General features: G+C 42.1%; 1 protein-coding gene across 3 annotated transcripts in view; it reads right to left on the bottom strand.

The window, feature by feature from the left end:
* Positions 1-20,519, bottom strand: part of LOC112103180 (ecto-NOX disulfide-thiol exchanger 1) — a 490,675-nt gene that overhangs the window by 57,327 nt on the left and 412,829 nt on the right. For all 3 annotated transcript variants that reach the window (XM_026650334.1, XM_026650367.2, XM_026650284.2), the window contains one exon: positions 954-1,138. In XM_026650334.1, coding sequence (XP_026506119.1) covers positions 954-1,138 — 185 coding nt within the window. The remainder of the gene's footprint in view (positions 1-953; positions 1,139-20,519) is intronic.

Below are 20,519 nucleotides of genomic sequence, written 5' to 3'. Positions count from 1 at the left end.
ATTCTGAGGGGGGCGGGAAGTGGGAGGGGGCGGGGCTAGGGCGGCACCCCGTGTCCTCTTTTTTGATTGTTGAAATATGGTAACCCTATTCATGTACAGATCTGTACTGAAGCTCACTCCTGGTCAGAAGGCGCAAGTCTGAGACCTCACAATGACTACTAACTGCAATGTCACAGAGCGGGGATTTATGACTTCCAACAATAATATCAGAAGTGGGAGCTGATTAACTTTTTGGAAACAGAAGATACTTAGAAATAAAGGGCCAGTCTGTGGCTTTAAGCCACTGGCCACAGTAGAGGGTAAGTGGAGGTGTACTACACCAGCAGCAGCTTCTAGAGACATAATGTTTGACTCAGTCACAGTAGGCCAGGTCCTCAGCTAGTGCAAGTCAATCTAGTGCCACTGACTTCAGTGGTGGTATGTCAATTTACATTTGCTGAGGATATGGACAAGTGTCTTTAGAAGTGTCATGGGAGCTTGGGCCACAGCAGCCCTCACTACAGCCTTTGCAGTAGTACTGTGTGTTCTCTCCCCTGTGCGCACTGCACAGCTCTGAAACTGTTTAAGGATGGTGGGGCTATGACCCATACCTGACCTGCTGCCTTTGGGGTACTGGCCATGTTAGGTTGGGAAAGGCTTCTTAAACATGCTACCTTCTTGCAGAGCTAGGCCAACCCATGCTGCAATCACACCTCCGACTGCAGTGTAGACATCCCCTTTGTCAGCAGGTCTTTAATCCCTGTGGCCTGATGCTGCCATCCTTATACACCCAAAACAGCCTGCAGAAATCAACAGGCATTTGAGTATGCAAAGAAATCATGGTCAGGCCCCTTAGCATCTTACAAAAACTGATTTTAGCACTGCAGAAATTTGCAGTGCTTTTTTCCTAACAAAAAATACCTCTTTTGCATATACATTATTGGGATAAGCCATTAAAAATTGACTCATGGTACCTGCTGCATGCCTTGCATTGTCTGCTGCAGGAATTTCAACTGTTGGTCCTTTGTGAGACTTTCTTCGGTACGAAAGAGTTGTCCTTTCTCTTGCTTAAGAAGCTCCACCTCATTTCTGTAAGCATCCAGCTGCCATCGGAGGCTGTCATTCTCTTCCTTCAGTGCATAAGCTTGGGCTGTTAGAGCTATGAGAAAATGAACATGCCAGAAAAAAATCAATATGATGACTCATTTGCTGGCAGATAACATAGAGGGCATTGTTCAGACAAAAGGGGATGCAGCATAAATATATACAAGGTGAACACTCCACTCTTAGGTTTGGTCTAGAGAAATTAAACTGGTTAAAGCCTTAAGAACATTTGTAGAGCATTTGGGGTTCTACACAGCACGCTAAGCCCAAACTCTGACTCAGGTTCATGCCCCAGCGCCCCTTCCATCCACACAGAAATGAGTCTGACTTGGGTCAGGAAATCCTCTCGACTGGGGCCTACGGACCCTGCTGGAGGGAGCGTCAGAGCCTGAGTCCCACTGAGATGTGGGTCAGAGCCCAGGCATTTTGTAGTGTGGATGCAGCTCAAGTCTGAGTCGCCACTCTCGGGTCCACCACACACAGGAACATCTCAAATGGTCTGCTAATGGTTTACAAAGAGTCTTATAGCTCGTTAGAAATAGCAGGACTAATAAACTCTCACAGCTTCATTGGTTCAATTTCAACTGGTTTAGTGCCAGAGTGAACGCAGACAAGCTGAAATGGTTCAACTAGTCCTCCCTATTAATGCCCCACAGTACACTAAGGGCTTGTCTACAGGGGGACACTCAGGAAAGTTCATCGAAATTAAAGTGAATTAGTTAAATTGCATTTAATTCCTGTGTGGAAAACTCTTATTCAGAATCAAAATGTCCTTAATTCAATTTATCTTAATTCACTTTCCTGAGCGTTTCTGTTTAGTCAAGCCGTAAGTGGCCTAGTGACATCTCCCAGGATGCACTACTTCTGGGAGCTAGTTGTGAATTGTGAGACAAAAGGAATTGCAAATGAAATAGTTCAGGACTGCACAAGTGTGGATATGGGGCAAAACAAACCAGTTTGGTATGACTAGTGTGGAGACACTTAATTCTTTACACTTAATCTGGTTCAGTAACAAATGGTTCAGTTCTTTAGTGCAGACAAGGCCTTATATAAATATCCTAAAGCAGGATTTCTTGCAATGGAGGTTGGCACAGGCATGGCAATTGCAAATAGGTGTTAGGGGGTCATGACAACCTTGCCTTTCTGATATTTCTAAATGGGAGGACAGATGTGGCCAGATGTGTAAAGGTTGGGAGAAGAGTGCTGACGGTAAGGACAGAGCTTGAGAACCACTGCCCAAGAGAAATGCCCTAAGAGAGACTTCAGAAAATGACCTATTACTGACAACAGATGTGAGCAATGATTCTCTTCCTACCCCACCACCTCAAACTAGTGTTGAAAACAGTTTAGCTGTGAACAAATTTTTGACACTGAAAGTGTGCTAGAGCCCTGATGTAACAAGGAAATCATTCATTTTTTTCTACAAGGGCAGTATCTACTCTTGACAGTTTCTTACCTGTGTCTCAGCAATGGTGCAGTCATACTGGTACAACTGATAGCATAAGCTGCAGTGGAGCTGAGATGTATGCATTTTACCACTGAGTCACATATGGAGGTAAAAATGTCTGCTGACCTCCACTAGAGATTCACCATTTCTGAAAACAGGCACGAAATTTCTGAGTGTGGGAAGGCATAATGGTGCTGAAAACAGTTTTGTTCTGTGTACATTAGCAGTTAACCATTTGATGGGGGCATAGTCAACAAGAGGTTAGTCAACAAGAGGTTAGTGAGATGAGGCCATAAATTGTTGCTCTATATTTCAATCACTCTTCATAGACTGGCTGCTACATTTAGACATAGATTTTAGGTAAGAATTGACATCCAGTGCAAAGGCAAAATTCTTAAGTTCTTAAATTGGCAAAACTTTATTGACTTCACAGCATTTGCCCAGCAATGTTATAGAAACTGACGTGATTGTTTATACTATGGTAGCACCCAGAGGTTCCAGTCAGGATTAAGGCCCTGTTATGCTAGGGAGTTTTGCCTAAGTAAAGCTTTTTGGATTTGGTCCCAAGAGAGGAAATGTGGAAACTCCACTCCTGCCTCCCTGCGAATTCCCCGGTTACGAGGAATCATTTAGACAGAGAAATGATGTAATAGAGCAAAATTATATAAAATGCAAATGCTCAAAAAAAAAAAACCACCCCACAAAACCCCAACAACAACCAACCTTTGCAGTACAAGAACATTACTACATTAGCCGCATTGAAAGATACTGAAGTCATTTCCTTAGGAAGCTCCATTTGGCCCCTTTTCAATTTAGAATGGCATTTTTATTACCATAACTGATAGCAGGTGTTTGTGAAGAAATCGATTAGTATGCAGGGATGGAAATTACATTTGCCAAATGAATTGCACAGTCTGCAATATAAGCCTAAATTTGTATAGCAAAATGTGGAAGGCTATAAAGCATATACCAAGAACACTATTTAAATAAATTATCTGAGCATAAATACACATAGGGAAGTGTGACAGCCGTTATTTCAGGGATACTGTTAACGTCCTAGAGAAGAACTTTACTCTTGACAGTTCTTATATTTGGCAGCAACAATGGTCATTTGGCTTAGCAAAGTATGATGCAGTACTATCTTCATTATTGGACTGTGATATCACTATGAAATAGCTGTAATTAAAAAAAAACCCTCCAAAATTCTACCCGCATTTTGTAATAGGAGCACAAAGCTGATTAAATGATTTCAAGCTTGATATTACAGAATTTTATTTGCCATCGACAGTAACAATATGGTTACTTTCCAGAGGATAAGAAATTATATATTAACACCACTTAACACCACTTAATATATTAATATGATCACCACTTAATTATATATTAACACCACTTCAGGCCTCTCTTGAACAGACCTTGCTGCATAAAGAGTACCTTGTATCCTGTGTAATCGCACATAACATGACTCAAAATCTTTGTCAAACTAGTTTGTTGCCTGAACAGGAGATCTCAATACATCATTAGCAATACAAATACTTTACTTTTGACAGGACAAACTTTTCTTTGACCCAATTAATTTCTATTATTTTGCAAACAATACAAATACATTATTGCAAATATAGTGTAGTCATTAAAATACATCTATAGGTTCATTGTTGCGTCTAATTTGGCTTCTCCACAGCATCTCTCTGGAAGATTTAGCTGCAGCTACAGTATTGTTATATCAAATTAAATTGTTTTGAAAAACATGTAATCATTCTTCCATGATAAAATTTATCCTCAAGAAATTGTTGTGAGGAGTCTAATGGGCAACTAAGAGGATAGAATCTTTTTTCATAACAACGAAATAACTACATCTGAGAAAAATAGGTTAAGCAAACACAAACCTCCAGTCCAATCGAAAGTATTTTTCAAAATTTGCTCCTCTAATTCAGAGACAGGCCTGAACCAAACTTCCAAATGTTGGTTTTGCACTTCTTTTCAGTGTACCGAGGCAACTAAATGTATAAACTAGTATATTCATGCTGACCAACAGACATCACTTTACGGTTAGCTAGAGTCATTACACAGTGCTATGCACCACCACTGGGTTAACCTTGACTTCCACACAGAAGCTTTAACCAGTGGATAACCTCCCACTCTGTTAGGTACAGAAGGGACACTAATGCAACAGAAACTGTACTTTTCCACTGCTTTGGAGAGGCAGCGGGAAGAATGTGCATCTCCTGTGCATCACCTAACCCAGTTCCAAGAGAAATCCCCGAAAGCTGTTGCACAGATGGAAGGGACTGGGTCTGTACATCTGTTGGCTTGTTATCTCTGATGGAGTTCAGGTGCTAGGGCTTCACAGCCTATCCTGGCCGGAATAACAGCTGTGGACATTTCCACTGCCAGCGGGTATGTCGACACAGGCAGTGACAGCAAGCCTCTGAGTCCAGCTCGACAGACTCAGGCTCACACAACTGCGATAAAAATAGCTGTGTAGACATTGCTTTGAGGTTGCAGCTTGGGTTGGAGCTCGGACGCTGAAGCCCACTCCCGCCCTGGTCTTCGGAGCTCAGGCTCCAGCCTGAGCCACAAGCCACAAGCCAGAGGCTCACTGCTGTGGGCTGTGTAGACATGTGGCCCCGGTGGAATACTCCTTTCCCTCCTTTCTCTGGGGCATACGCTCAGCCCATTTACTGGAGCTGGGAGCCTGGGAGAGAATTTGAGGCTTAGTGTGCAATGCTATTGACTGCTGTTTGGCAAGTGGGCTGAACAAGAGTCCATTAAACATTGTAAGAATCACCTGCAAGTGACAAAACTGGTTGCCAATTCACATGACAGGTATAAGCAATGCTATAGAGTATTTGCTATCCGCATCAAAGTTATTAGAAGCTAGTTACAAGGAGGCTTGTGAAGTTTGCATTAATCTTTAGCTACTTGACACAGACAGCTAACCCCCCCTGCCTAAACATTTTATTCTGAGCTGTATATTATCACCTTCAACGTTTTAAGAATAACTCTTGGGCAAGGATCAAGTAACACACACTGTTTGAACAGTTATAAGTGACTCTTTACCACAGGAAACAACATACTTTCTGTTCTTTTAGAAACATGGGAGCTTATAATACTTGCGAACAGTTCTCGTCACTTAGCAGAATCTCAATATTCAATTATTATTTGTAATTCAATAGTACCAAGAAGTCCCAATCAGGGCTGCTGCCCCATTGTTCTAGGCATTGGACAAATACATAGAAAGGCATGGTCCAGGTCCCAAAGTGCTTACAAACTAACTGAAGACAAGGAACAACAGATGAATCTCACAGACAATAAGAGGAAATGGGGGAGAGAACATGAGGGTAACAGTAGTAAGATCATGAATTACACAGAATACCTTGAGGGGTCCAAATCGTTTTAAAAATTGTTAAGAACACAAGAACATAAGAATGACAGTACTGGGTCAGACCAAAGGTCCATCTAACCCAGTATCCTGTCTTCTGACAGTGGCCAATGCCAGGTGCCCCAGAGGGAATGAATAGAACAGGTAATCATCAAGTGATCCATCCCCTGTCCCCCATTCCCAGCTTCTGGCAAACAGAGCCTAGGGACACCATCCCTGCCCATCCAGGCTAATAGCCATTGATGGACATATCCTCCATGAACTTATCTAGTTCTTTTTTGAACCCTGTTATAGTCTTGGCCTTCACAACATCCTCTGGCAAGGAGTTCCACCGGCTGACTGTGTGTTGTGTGAAGAAATATTTCTTTTTGTTTGTTTTAAACCCGCTGCCTATTAATTTCATTTGGGGACCCCTAGTTCTTGTGTTCTGAGAAGGAGTAAATAACACTTCCTTATTTACTTTCTCCACACCAGTCATGATTTTATAGACCTCTATCCTATCCCCCCCAATCGTCTCTTTTCCAAACTGAAAAGTCCCAGTCTTATTAATCTCTCCTCATACGGCAGCTGTTCCATACCCCTAATCATTTTTGTTGCCCTTTTCTGACCCTTTTCCAATTCCGATATATCTTTTTTGAGATGGGGCGACCACATCTGCACACAGCATCCAAGATGTGGGCATACCATGGATTTATATAGAGGTAATATAATATTTTCTGTCTTATTATCTATCCCTTTCTTAACAATTCCCAACATTCTGTTTGCTTTTTTGACTGCCACAATGACTCCAAGATCTCTTTCTTGAGTGGTAACAGCTAATTTAGACCCCTCATTTTATATGTATAGTTAGGATTATATTTTCCAATGTGCATTACTTTGCATTTGTCAATATTGAATTTCATCTACCATTTTGTTGCCCAGTCACCCAGTTTTGTGAGATCCCTTTGCAGTCTGCTTGGGACTTAACTATCTTGAGTAGTTTTGTATCATCTGCAAATTTTGCCACCTCACTGTTTACCCCTATTTCCAGATAATTTATGATTATACTGAATAGGACTGCTCCCAGTACAGATCCCTGGGGGACACTACTATTTACCTCTCTCCATTCTGAAAACTGACCATTTATTCTTACACTTTGTTTCCTATCTTTTAACCAGTTACCAATCCATGAGATGACCTTCCCTCTTATCCCATGACTGCTTACTTTGATTAAGAGCCTTTGGTGAGGGACTTTGTTTTGTTACTCCCAGTGGTCCTTTACCAAGCCGTGAATAGTAGATAACTACTTGTAGGCTTCATGCTATCAATGAGTCTTGAGACAAATTGGAGGATTGGGTCAAAAGAAATTTGATGAGGTTCAACAAGGACAAGTGCAGAGTCCTGCACTTAAGAATCCCATGCACTGCTACAGGTTGGGGACCGACTGGCTAAGCAGCAGTTCTGCAGAAAAGAACCTGGGGATTACAGTGGACGAGAACCTGTATATGAGTCAGCAGTGTGCCCTTATTGCCAAGAAGGCCAACGGCATATTGGGCTGTATTAGTAGGAGCATTGCCAGCAGATTGAGGGAAGTGATTATTCCCCTCTATTCACCACTGGTGAAGCCACACCTGGAGTACTGTGTCCAGTTTTGGTCCCCCCACTACAGAAGGGATGTGGACAAATTGGAGAGAGTCCAGCGGAGGGCATCGAAAATGATTAGGGGGCTGGGTCACATGACTTACTAGGAGAGGCTCAGGGAACTGGGGTTATTTAGTCTACAGAAGAGAAGAGTGAGGGGAGATTTGATAGCAGCCTTCAACTACCTGAAGGGGGATTCCAAAGAGGATGGAGCTAGACTGTTCTCAGTGGTGGCAGATGACAGAACAAGAAGCAACCGTCTCAAGTTGCAGTGTGGGAGGTCTAGGTTGGATATCAGGAAACACTATTTCACTAGGAGGGTGGTGAAGCACTGGAATAGGTTACCTAGGGAGGTGGTGGAATCTCCATCCTTAGAGGTTTTTAAGGCCCGGCTTGACAAAGCCCTGGCTGGGATGATTTAGTGGGTGTTGGTCCTGCTTTGAGCAGGGGATTAGACTAGATGACCTCCTGAGGTCTTTTCCAACCCTAATATTCTATGATTTGGGAAGACCATTTAAGTGTAAGGAGCACCAGGAAAGCAGATGTAGACAAACACGTAGTTTTATTATTGAGCATTACTGCTGCAGCAGAATTTTGGGGTAGAGGGCAGAATAAGCAAGAGCAGATAAGATGGGAAGGCACAGCTGGTAAAGTCCTTCATTTCTTTAGCTAAAGAATGCAACTGCACCACAACAAAATAATCACTTGTAATTAATAAACTGAAAGTACCCACCCATTTAACTTTTTAATAACAGAAATAACACTGAATTTGGTGCACTAGAACAATTGTAAATTAATCCCACGATTTTAACAATAAATGGTCAGTAAATTGTCCCTTGTTACCGGACTTAAATTAAAGCAACTCAGATCATTTCTGAAAAGGTGACAGGAATTCTTAAAATTGAATCTTAATAACTCTTCCAAATTAATTAATAGGAAAACACCCTTTTTATCTACAGACAATCAACTTTGTCAGTTTCCTTACAAAACAACATGCGGACGCTAAAAGGGATTTATCTTCAGCATGAACACTTTATATGAGGAAGATCCTTTTCCAGAAACATCAGCAAAAAGGACTGTTACTGCTTCACCACTTTTTCACTGCAGAATCTTGGAAAGGCTAGGATTTGTAGCAATAGCCACTGCAGTAAGACAATACTGACATAGGACAGAGAATACTAACGTTTTACAATCCATCTCAGGATTGATTGGGATCAGGAAATAAAGCTCTGTCTCCTACCAGCACTTCTCTGGGGCACACAAAATACTTTATATTTTGTTACCTTTATTACATGGTGTGTCACACGCAAATCAAAATGTTGTATGTCTACACTGCCCACATTACAGTGCAGCCGTGGCAGCGCTATGATGTGGGCAGTGTAGTCACGCTTTATCGACGGGAGAGCGAGAAAACCACCCTGAACGAGCGGTGGTAGCTTTATTGCTGGGAGTGCGGCCACTTTCAGTACTAAAACTTTTGTTGCTCAGGGAGGTGTTTTTTCACACCCCTGAACAACTAAAGTTTTAGGGCTGAAAGTGGCAGTGTAGACACAGCCTAATAAATAATGGCTGGTGGCCAAGGCAGGCTAGGGGGCAACCCCAGGGAGCCAGGAGGTCAATCACTATCAGAGGCAATTCAGGGCAATGGTCTGAGTTCTAAAAGGGGTCAGTAGCTGGAAGAGCCAGTCCAAGGGGCCGGGGCAGTGGGTTAGGGAGGCGAGGTCAGGCAAGGCAGCAGGGCAGGGCTGGGTGAGGCAGCAGGGCAGGATCAGGCAAGGCCGTCTAGGTAGCAACCAGGAAATGGTCTGTTGCTCAGATAGCTTCCTCTTCCTGTTGTAGTCTCTATATAGTCCATGTATCCAATAAGAAGGCTGTCTGTCCAACCAATCATGTGCCTGAGGTATGGCTGCTGTGGATCTGTAGGCTTTTAGCATTAAGGTTGTTGGTCAGGAGTGGTGGTTCAGTGTGTTGCCATGGTGCAGCAGCTAAGAATGTCGGCTAGGATGTCCAATTTATAAGAATTCTTTGAGAGTGTCAACAAGCATGGGTAATCCAGTGGATATAATGTACTTGGACTTGCAGAAAGCCTTTAACAAGGTCCCTCCCTGAAGGCTCTTAAGCAAAGTAAGCAGTAATGGGATAAGAGGAAAAGTCCTCTCATGTCCAGTAAGAGAAAGAATAATCCTCTTACCTTTTGAGGGGATCAGGTCAACTATCCTAACATCTATGCCATATGTCTCTACTTCTGTGTTTTATGAACAGGTTGTATTAGTTAGTTTATGGTTATTATTGTAGTTGGTATGCTATTTTGATTACATTTGACTTACCAAAATGTAATAATAGCCAATGGAGTCCATGTGTAATGAGCCATATCCTGTGACACCATGTCCACTTTGTATTAGTACTGTCTCTTCACTGGTCATTTCCAATCATTAGAGATGGTTGGAAACCACAACAATTTTCAGTGAAAAATTTGGTTTTTTTTCCCATTGAAAACTGAATTTTTTATTAACATTGAAATTTGGGAAATTTCGACCAACCAACTGTATACTTTGGTCTTACATTGCTCATTCATCATCATCATCACCATTCCCATAATTGCATTGGTCATTGGGGCACCATTATTGATGAGCAATCAACCAATTGTCTCCACCCCTGACGATTGTGTGTCAGTGCTTGAGTCTCCGCAAAGTCCATTCCTGTCCACTTTTTTATGTTGTCAATCCATCTCTTCTTCTGCCTACCTCTTCTTCTCTTTCCCTGTACTGTCCCTTGAAGGATGATCTTGGATAGGCCAGATGATCTTGTTACATGGCCATACCACTTCAGCTTGCACTTCTTCATGGTCGTCAGGAGGGCTTCAGAAGGAATCCAGCGCATTGGGTGATGATGTTGCAGACCTGTTCATTAGTGATGTGGTCGAAGTAGGAGATGCCCAGGATTTTAGGGAAGTTTCTCAGCTCTACTACCTGGATTTTCCATTCAAGTTCTGCCGTAAGGGTCCATGTCTCGCACGCATACAGAAAAATTGAGATGACCGGTGCGTGCAGCAGTTTCAGTTTGGATTCCAGGGAGATGTTCTTATTCTTCCAAATTGGCTTTAGCTTTGCCACTGCTGTTGTTGTTTGCGGAGTTCTTGCCTGAATTTCTGCCTTGGATCCTTCATCAGCGATGATTGCCCACAAATACTTGAACTGTTTCACTGTCTCCAGCTCTTGTCCACTGACAGTGATATGTGAGCTGATCCCATCACATTTGTTTGTCATCAACTTGGTTTTCTCTGCACTGATTTCCATGCCATATTTTGCAGAGGCTTCATCCAATTGTTTCACAAGGTTGGCAAGTTCATCTTCGCTGCCTGCCAGGCCATCAATGTCATCAGTGAACTGAAGCCAGGCATATAGTTGTTTAATAGTAAGAATAAGCTTACAACAAACATTGTACTTCTTCATGGTTGCCCAGAGTGCTTCGTGCCATACTCTGTCAAACGCCTTCTTGAAGTCAACAAAGACGTGGTAGATGTCCTGCTGGTGTTGTAAGTACTTCTCACATAGAACACGAAGGTTGAAAATCTGTTCTGTGATACTTCTTCCAGCATGAAAGCCAGCCTGTTCTTCAGTGATGATATTCTCCGCTTGTGGCTTCAATCTGTACAATAGGACTTTCAACATCACTTTTCTGGGATGGCTAAGTAAGCTTATAGTCCGGTAATTTTGACATAATTGCAGGTTGCCTTTCTTTGGCAAAGTGATGATTAGTGACTGTGTCCATCATCGGTCTGCCAGATCTTGTTGCAGATCTTGGTGAGTTCATCTATTAATATTTCTCCTCCGAATTTCATCAGTACGGCTGGGATGTTGTCAATACCTGTAACCTTTCCGTTCTTGAGTGATTCCACAGCTGTCTCCACTTCTTCACGTAGTATTGGAAAGTCATCCTCCTCTGTTGAATCTGGGCTGTCTAAGACACTAGGATCTCCATTTGTCTAGTAGTTGTATAGATCATAGCAGTAGTTTGTCCACCTTTTGATGATGTCCCTTTCTTCTGTAAGACTGTTCCCTTCTTTGACTTGAATTGCTTAGTGCTACAAGTGTTTAGTGTCTGGCTCACTCGTGGTGCTTCTATTTAAAATGGACAGTTAGCAGTTTTTCTTAAGAGTTTGTGGAAACAATATTTTCCTGAGGAAAAAAATGGTTGGGCTTGAGAGCCCAGAGTTTCCCTGTGTCTCTCTATAGAGGTTTTTCTAGGTGGTTTTTGTTTTTAAGTTTTTCTTATAGCATTTGCCTGCTCTGAATCTCAAGCTTATTATGAAGCCGATCCTTACATGCACACTTGCCTACCTTCAGACACTGCATGAGTCTTACACTTTGGGGGGATTTTGTAAGCCCTCAAGACTTCAGCCAATGTCTCAGTTGTAATTGCCACTGTTGAGTCAGTAGCACTGACCAGAACAGAGTAATAACTAAAGGATTGGTTCTATCCAGGCAGGATGCCAAAGGGACAGTTCTGGAGCCTCACAGCATCTGGATTCTGCTAATGTCAGTGTCATATCTTCCCAATTTCACAATGTAAGTATTCAAACTTTCATTTCACGCTATTAAAAAAGGTAGAGAAATCCCCCTATTATAATTGTTATTTATGTAGTTGAGTATCCTAGAGCATTTACAATGTGCTAGGTGCTGCTCACAGCAGCAAGCAGGCACAATCCCTGCCCCAAAGAGCTTTCCGTCAGAGAAGCAAAGCACACAAAGTTTGGAGATAGAAGTACACAAATATCAGTCATCCCCATCAGGCCCTCTCTCTAGCTAGTGCTGGCAAAACGAAGTGGGCAGCGAGCGATGCAACGAGAGATAAAAGCAGATCAGTGGGGAGGGGCAAAATTGGGGAGGGCCTGGAGGGCAGAAGTCAGATTATAGAGAATCCAGGAGGGAGTTAGAAGAAAGCAGCTCAAAGCAGTGGTTGTTGATGGCATGCTCAATGACTTTAGAGGTGGAGGAAGATGGGGTAGTAGACTTTATTCTTTACATCCATCCCAAACCATCACAGCTTATGGACTTCAGAATTTCAGTCAACTCAGAGAAATCGTAGGCAAGGTCCTATGGAAAGACCAATTAGGAAGAAAAGGAGTCGAAGGGGGCTGACAGTTCCTAAAAGATGTATTACTAGAGACTCAACATCAAGTTATTCTGATGCAGAAGAAAGATAAGAAGAACCAGAGGAGGTCAATGTGGCTGCACAAGGAGCTTTTTAGTTATCTAAAAAACAAAAGGGATACATACAGGAAATGGAAGGAGAGGCATTTCCCCAAAGAAATATACACGGGAATAGCACAAATATGTAGGGACAAAATCAGGAAAGCCAAGGCAAAGAATGAGTTACAGCTGGCAAGGGATGTTAGAGACAATGAGAAGGGGTTCTATAAATATGTCAGACAAAAAAGAAAGATCAAGGATGGAGTGGGCTGCTCAGTGGAGAAGGTGAGCTAGTAACAGAAGATGATAGGAAAGCAGAGGTGCTCAATGCCTACTTTGTTTCAGTCTTCTCACAAAAAATAACATGTGACCGGATGACTAGTGAAGTTACCATAAACAATAAAGGAGAAGGCATGCAGATCAGGATAAATAAAGAACATGTCAGAGATCTTCTGACCAATTTTAATGAATTCAAATCAGCAGGGCCAGAAGCTATTCACCTGAGGCTACTGAAGGAATTAGCGGAAGAAATCTCAGAGCCACTGACAATAATATTTGCAAACTCATGGATGACAGGAGAGGTCTAAGAAGACTAGAGAAGGCTAACGTAGTGCCCATCTTTAAAAAGGGGGGAAAGGAGGAGCCGGGGAACTATAGACCAGTCAGCCTGACTTCAATACCTGAGAAGCTATTAAAGCAATGTATAAAACATTCAATTTGCAAATACCTGGAGGATGAAGGGGTAATCACTGGCAGCCAGTATAGATTTACCAAGAACAAATCATGCCAAATCATTTTGTTTTCCATTTTTGACAGGGTAACTTGTTTGGTGGATAGGGGGAATGCAGTGGACATAATATACCTGGACTTCAGCAAGGTTTTAGACACAGTCCCACATGACATTCTGATATGTAAGCTGGAGAAACGTGGGCTTGGTGGAACTGCCATTAAGTGGATACATAATTTGTTAACCCCAAACAAAGAGTAACTATTAATGGAATGATATAAGATTGGAGGGAGGTCTCAATTGGGGTTCCACAGGGATTTGTTCTTGGTCCAGTGTATTTAACATCTTTATTAATGACCTGGATGTAGGAAGAGAGAGCATATTGATCAAATTTGCAGATGACACTAAGCAAGCTGGAAGGGTTGCCAACACTTTGGAGGATAGAGCTAAAATTCAGAAGGATCTTGATAAGCTTCAGAACTGGGCTGTAGACAACAAAATGAAATTTAACAGAGACAAATGTAAGCTGCTACACTTAGGGAAGAAAAAACAAATGAACAAATACAGAATGGGGGATAACTGGCTTGGCATCAGCACTGCTGAAAAAGATCTGGGAGTTGTGGTGGATCACAACCTCAACATGAGTCAGCAATGCAATGCTGTTGCAAAAAAATATATGCAATTTTAGGTTGCATTGACAGAGGCACAGCATGCAAGTCACAGGAGGTGATAGTATTGCTCTGCTTGGTGCTAGTGAGGCCTCAGCTGGAGTACTGTGTCCAGTTCTGGTCACCAATGTATAGAAAGAGTGTCGAGAAACTGGAAAGAATCCAGAGGCATGCAACAAAGATGATCAAAGGGTTGGAATGCCAGCCATATGAGCAAAGGCTGAAGGAACTGGATATGATTAGTTTGGAAAAGTGGAGATTAAGGGGGGACATGATAGGGGTCTTCAAAAACTTAAAAAGCTGGCATAAAAAAGATGAAGAAAAGTTGTTCTCTCTTGCCACAGAGGATAGGACAAGAGGCAACGGGTTCAAACTACAGCATGGCAGACTTAGATTAAATTCTGGAAAATCTTCCTAACTGTAAGAACAGTAGGACAGTGGAACAGACTGCCTAGGGAAGCTGGGGAATCTCCAAGGCTGCCCAGAGTGGGGGGCAAGTGGGGCAATTTGCCCCAGGCCCCGGGCCCCGCAGGGGCCCCCATAAGAGTTTTTCGGGGCTCCTGGAGCGGGGTCCTTCACTCGCTCCGGGGGCCCCGGAAAACTCTCGTGGGGCCCGGGCCCCCGGAGCTTCTTCCGCTCCGGGTCTTCGGCGGCAATTCGGCGGCAGGGGGTCCTTCCGCTCCAGGACCCACCGCCGAAGTGCCCTGAAGACCCGCGGCGGGGGGTCCTTCTGCCCTGGGACCCACCACCGAAGACCCCAGGCCCACTGAATCCTCTGGGCGGCCCTGGGAATCTCCTTCACTGGAAGTTTTCAAAAGGAGGCTGGGTAGCCATCTGTCTTGGATGGTTTAGACACAACAAATCCTGCATCTTGGCAGGGGGTTAGATTAGATGACCCTTGCGGTCCCTTCTCACCCTATGAGTCTGTAATCTCCACTGGCTGCCAGCTCAGTTCTGAATAAAATTCCAGGCGCTGGTCACGTATCTATACTGCCCAAACAGATTCAGTATCTCACATATCTTTTCCGATACCCCACCATGACAACTGTTCTCAGAAAGCAAGTTTCAACTATATATTCCTAGTGTGTAGATCAAGACAGTCAGGGGCAGGCATTGTTGGTGGTGTGCCCATGCCTCCAGAATTGGATCCTACAAGAAATAAATCTGAGTCCCAGCTTGACCACATTAAGGCACCTCTTCATTCAGGTTTTCCATCAATGTCAGGGTCTTGAACCCTCTGACATTTATTGTGACTGCTAATCATTGCCTTGAGTTCTCTCAAGAAAACACAGGCACCTCTTTGGATGGTGGCTGACTATATGATCCCCATTCTTGGTTTTGTTCTCACTAGTGTAAGGGGTGCTTATATACCACAGTGATGGTCATCTTATAAATACTTCTGATAATAAATACACCTCTACTCCGATATAACGCTGTCCTCGGGAGCCAAAAAATCTTACCGCGTTATAGGAGAAACCGTGTTATATCGAACTTGCTTTGATCCGCCGGAATGCGCAGCCCCGCCCCCCCCCCGGAGTGCTGCTTTACCGCGTTATATCCGAATTTGTGTTATATCGGGTCGCGTTATATCGGGGTAGAGGTGTAAATAATAGCAATATTATTACTACATTGAATTCTCTGGTAAATGCCTCTTCCTATTGTTAGGAAACAGAATGGAAATAGATTGTATCATCCTTTATACTTTAAGAAAATGATCTGGTGGAAGCTTGAAAACTGCAAAATAACTACCGAAAATATAATTAGCACTATATATGTATATATAAAGTAAATTTGGGCAATTACCAGCTATTCTAGTACTATGCACATTTTGCTTTTCACCTTCAGACACAATGTAACTAAACAATGAAGCAATTTAAACATTTTCTCTAACTTTATGCACACTTTAGCTAGAGTTCTCAATAGCTGTGAGACTCCAAGTGCTCTAATTATCCTGTGTGTAGGTTACTCCCATTAATGTTAGTTGGTGTTAGGTCTGCATAATGGGAAGGTAATTTACGCTATTTCAAAGTCTTGTTCTTACTCAGATGGAGTCGCTTTAAAATCCTTTCCACGCCATGCTGCCTACAGTCTACACACAGCAGTTCATTACAGTAGTTACATCCATGGTGATAGCAGATGTTCAAAGTAGTTCCTCATGGGAATTATTTTAGCACTTTCTATTCACAGAGGAGTTCGGGATTGAACAAGCAGGATAGCTAGTAATTTTTTTAAAAATCCACCCTCCTCTAACATTAGTTTTACCCATCCCATTTCCATTATAGGCAGACATAAGGGTTGAGAGACCAAAGCATTAGTCTGAAGAAACATTTTCTTTGCCTATTGAAATTTTTTCTACAGCTGCTTAGTAGACTCTAAATAACATTGTTCTGTCTTTTTCTTGCCTTACTACAACTGTGATGTACCAGTAATTTCAGTAATTTATTTAGGACTATTTTTTTGAATGAGGAATCAGTTACTGAAATATTTCAAAACTGGATGTGGTTATTTGCAAAGACAGGGAGGGTGTAGAGGAGTAGGGGGCAGAAAAGGTTGGAGGTCACTTATGGTCCAATCGGGTCTAATAACAAAACCTTGGCAAGAAGCTGTTGGCAAACACTGGCACTGCAGTAGATTCAGAATGAAATGAGAATCAGTGTTGCCAACTCTTGGGATTTTATCATAAGTCTCATGATATTTGCTGTTTTATTTAAAGCTCCAGCTCCTGGAGGCAAGTGATTATGTGAGAATCTCAGCTTTATGTTTCAAGACCCCCAAGGCTGCAGTGACCCAAGTACTAAATGTGACTCAAGTACTAAAGGCTCAAATGCCAGAAGGCAAATAAAAATACCTCTTTTTTTTTTGTAATCATGATTTTTAAGCCAATTTCATTATATTTTGGGGGCTCAGATGTGATCTTTGAAGATTTGGGGTTGGCAATACTGAGACAAACTGAGAGAAAACCAAGGGAAGAACTGAATGTATGTGCTGCAGATTTTAAATTTCACATATAATGGGAGGCTGGGAGGAATTGATAATACCAGGGTTTCTCCCCTAGACTTGGCAATAGTCATTACTACCCAGAAGTTCTTTAGTTCCAAAAGGAATTTGACATCCTTCCTTTTTGCTTCTCTTTTTACCCAGCATTTCTACTGTAGATCAAGTGAGTCACAACTACTGTACTTAACTTGGGCTTGCAGGATAGTTTTTATTCCTCTCTGTTTTTATTCCCACCTCTCCTCAGTTGTTTATTTTTTGTTTTTCCTACACACTTATCTTGATAACACTCACCTGTCCACCACCTTTATTAACCTTTCTTTGCTCATTCATTCTCTCAGCCTGTCTTGATCAGGTAAACTATGGCTTCGTCTTAACCTCCTTCATCCAGTTATCTCAAAGGTGGAAGTGCTTCATTCGGACAAAGACGCATCCTCAAACAATTCCTTCTCCAAAATATGTCTCTCGACTCAGATCTCCTTTTTTGCTTTACCTTCCATAACCTCGGTGTCAACACTGATTTTTGCTTTCCTATGCCTCCCTTATCTCCTGTGTCTGCAAGTCACCACCTCCACCACATTGTATGTACATACAACTGGCTGCAACACCACTCAATCCTCATTCCAGCTACTCTTGTTTAGACTATTGCATTTCCTTCCTTTTTGCCTCTGAGTCCCATCTTTGTGTGTGCAGTGTTTTCATCTGCCTTCATCACCCTTATAAAGAAGTGTGATCACATCACCCTATCCTCAAACAACTCCATAAGCTCTTATTCTTTTTTTTAGGATCCATCAGTTCAGAACTGCTCTTCTCATTGCTTCTAACCATCTCTGTCCTTTCCTGACACCTAGAACATATTGATTGTATTGTTGCCTCTAAGCTTTTCTCTCCTTGTGTTAATGCACTGATAACTGAATGCTTTAATTTATTCATACAATCTCTTTGAACCACTGTTTCTTTGTAATTTAGACTATCTGTACTCTTTGCTGTCCTGTGTTATTTCACTCTTCAAAATGTTTTATCATTTAGAGGAGTTTTATCAGGGACCCTAAGCAACATGTCTACTCTCTCCTTCCCTTCCCCCTTGCATCTTTTTTTCCCCCCATTGTCATCTCCTTTTCTAATTTTGACCCTCTTACTTTTCTCCCCTTTTTCCTATTCACTTTCTCCTTCCTCCTCCCACACTGTTTCATCATTTGGCCTTTGCTTTCTGCCCCTCCTTTTCTTCTCCACTCTATTGCCCCTTCTCTGTTCCTCCCTGCCTGCCTCCTTCAGCTCTTGATCCACTGGTCCTATCCCTTTGTTCATTTGTAAATCCCAACTCCCCATATTTCCAGGTGTTTCTTTCTTCTCCCCTCAGCTGTATCCTTTTCAGTGAAGATTCTTCCCATTCCCCCATATCCCATAAATAATGATTGTCTTGTTTTTTTGCAGCAATATTACATTGAATTTTTAAAACGTACCTTTAGAATTTGGAGGGCACTCACCATCTGATCATAACAATTTAAAACTAAGTCAAATTTGGGGCCTAAACTACTTGCCACATCTCTTTGGAGCCCTTATACCCTGTAACTTATATCATTTCTGAAAAAAATAGTGAAAAAGAGTCCCCCCCGCCCCGCTGCTTGGAATGATTTGTTTTCAGTTTCTGATAAGGTTAACTTTTCAGATGGTAATGTTTTATTCTTAAAAGTAGCTGCTTGAAAAACCTCTGCAAGTGCTTAAAGCACCAGTGAAGTGCTATTAATCAAACACTAAATACCCTTAAACAGTTCTGCCTCTTTTCTAATTGAGAAATAGAGCTATTTAGACAAGTTTATGAGATGACCTTGCTTGAATTAAAGATGCCAGTGATGAAGCAGACTTCTGCCTATATTCAATGTTTTGAAAAAAATTACTGTATTCCTCTAATACTGAAAATGAATAGGAAGCTCTTTGGTCTGAGAAAGGAAGAAGTGAATTCACTGTAAGACAAGCTTCTGTTACTGGAATCTGTTCAGTGGCACTGGTGACTCAGTAGACCACACTCTTTCCTGAGTTAGTATTGAACCAATGTGCCTATATGGTGTTAGTGGTACTTTGTCATCGGAGGTGCTGCCTCTTGAAACAGATGTAAAACAAGCGTTCCTGACCACACTAGTGAGCATTGTACAGCCCTTGAGATCTCTTGCCCCATCTCAAAATATATAGCTATATCTTAAATAAATGTAGAGGGGTAATAATTGGTAAGACATACCAACAATATAATCTGGTATGTTCAAACATTCTGCAGTAGTAAGGGCTGCCATTGGAAACTTCTCAGGAGCTTAAATACTGCTCCTAATTTTAATCGGAGTTAAAGAAATATCCTTATGTACACTTTGTTTTACAAAATAAAAAGAACCAGATCCTATTCCTTGGACATGAACTGGGGGCAAGTTCAGATCTGTTGAAAGACAACATGTGGCTTGGGAGCTGCAGGAGAAGGAGTAAATACAGGAAGACTGTCATTGCTGCTCTGAAATCAACTTCACGATATCCATCTTTATCTGGCCATATGCATTAGAGAATGCAGGTTTGGTTTGAGTCTATTGGGTGATTGGTGTGTTTTACTGATTCATAGTAGAAAAGGTCTGTTCACATAAAGGCGAGCACAAACAGCCTTCTTGCAAAATTCTGGTATGTCTCAAATAGCAGGCATTTATATTCATTCACCAAGCTTACTTCATTACCTTGAATTTGACTGGAGTGGTATTTAAGTCAATTAATGAAATTGAAATTTGTCCATTCTAGTTTGGGTTCAGGTGAAAATTGGTCTACAAAAAAACAGAATATTTTTTGTCCCTTTGAAATATTTTGAACAGTTGCTCAAATGCATCTTTCAGTTGCTTGAATTGTTCAGCCCAGGGATGATTGTCATGCTCACAAAGTAGTTCTAGAGTTTTTGTTGGTAAATTGAAAAAGTCATTCCAGGGAAGCTGTCCAGGGAAAAGCTTGCAGCTGCAAGCAAAGCCCTCCCCCTTGCCCCACACACTCCGGCACTCAATTCCATTCCCATTTTCTGCTCTTTGAGAGCCTATAAACAAAGACAACCACTCCCCTTCGAAGTTTAAGGGTATCTGAAAAGTCATATTTTGCAAACTATTGAGAAATAAAAAGTGGCTACAAACTTGTAGAGAGTGGAGCCCCAGAGAGACTGGAGACCTTAGCGAGCCTTTCAAAAAGTGAGAAGCCAAGAAGAGTTAACATCAGAACAAGACTTCTACAAGTTTTCCTGCTTGGCTGCTGCTGGAAACCCAGATCTTCTCAGCCTTTCTGCACATACTCATTGTAGTCTTCTCATTCCACATACTCTCACCGGTACTCCCTTCAATACACCGAAGTCAGGGAAAGTTCAGGAACTGCAGTCAAGTGCCTTCTACCTCTC

Source organism: Terrapene carolina, unplaced genomic scaffold (assembly GCF_002925995.2).
Source record: "Terrapene carolina triunguis isolate 2854851 unplaced genomic scaffold, T_m_triunguis-2.0 Scaffold17, whole genome shotgun sequence".
NCBI lineage: Eukaryota > Metazoa > Chordata > Testudines > Emydidae > Terrapene > Terrapene triunguis.
Note: the sequence above shows the minus strand (reverse complement) of the source record. Positions and strands in the feature narration are given on the sequence as shown.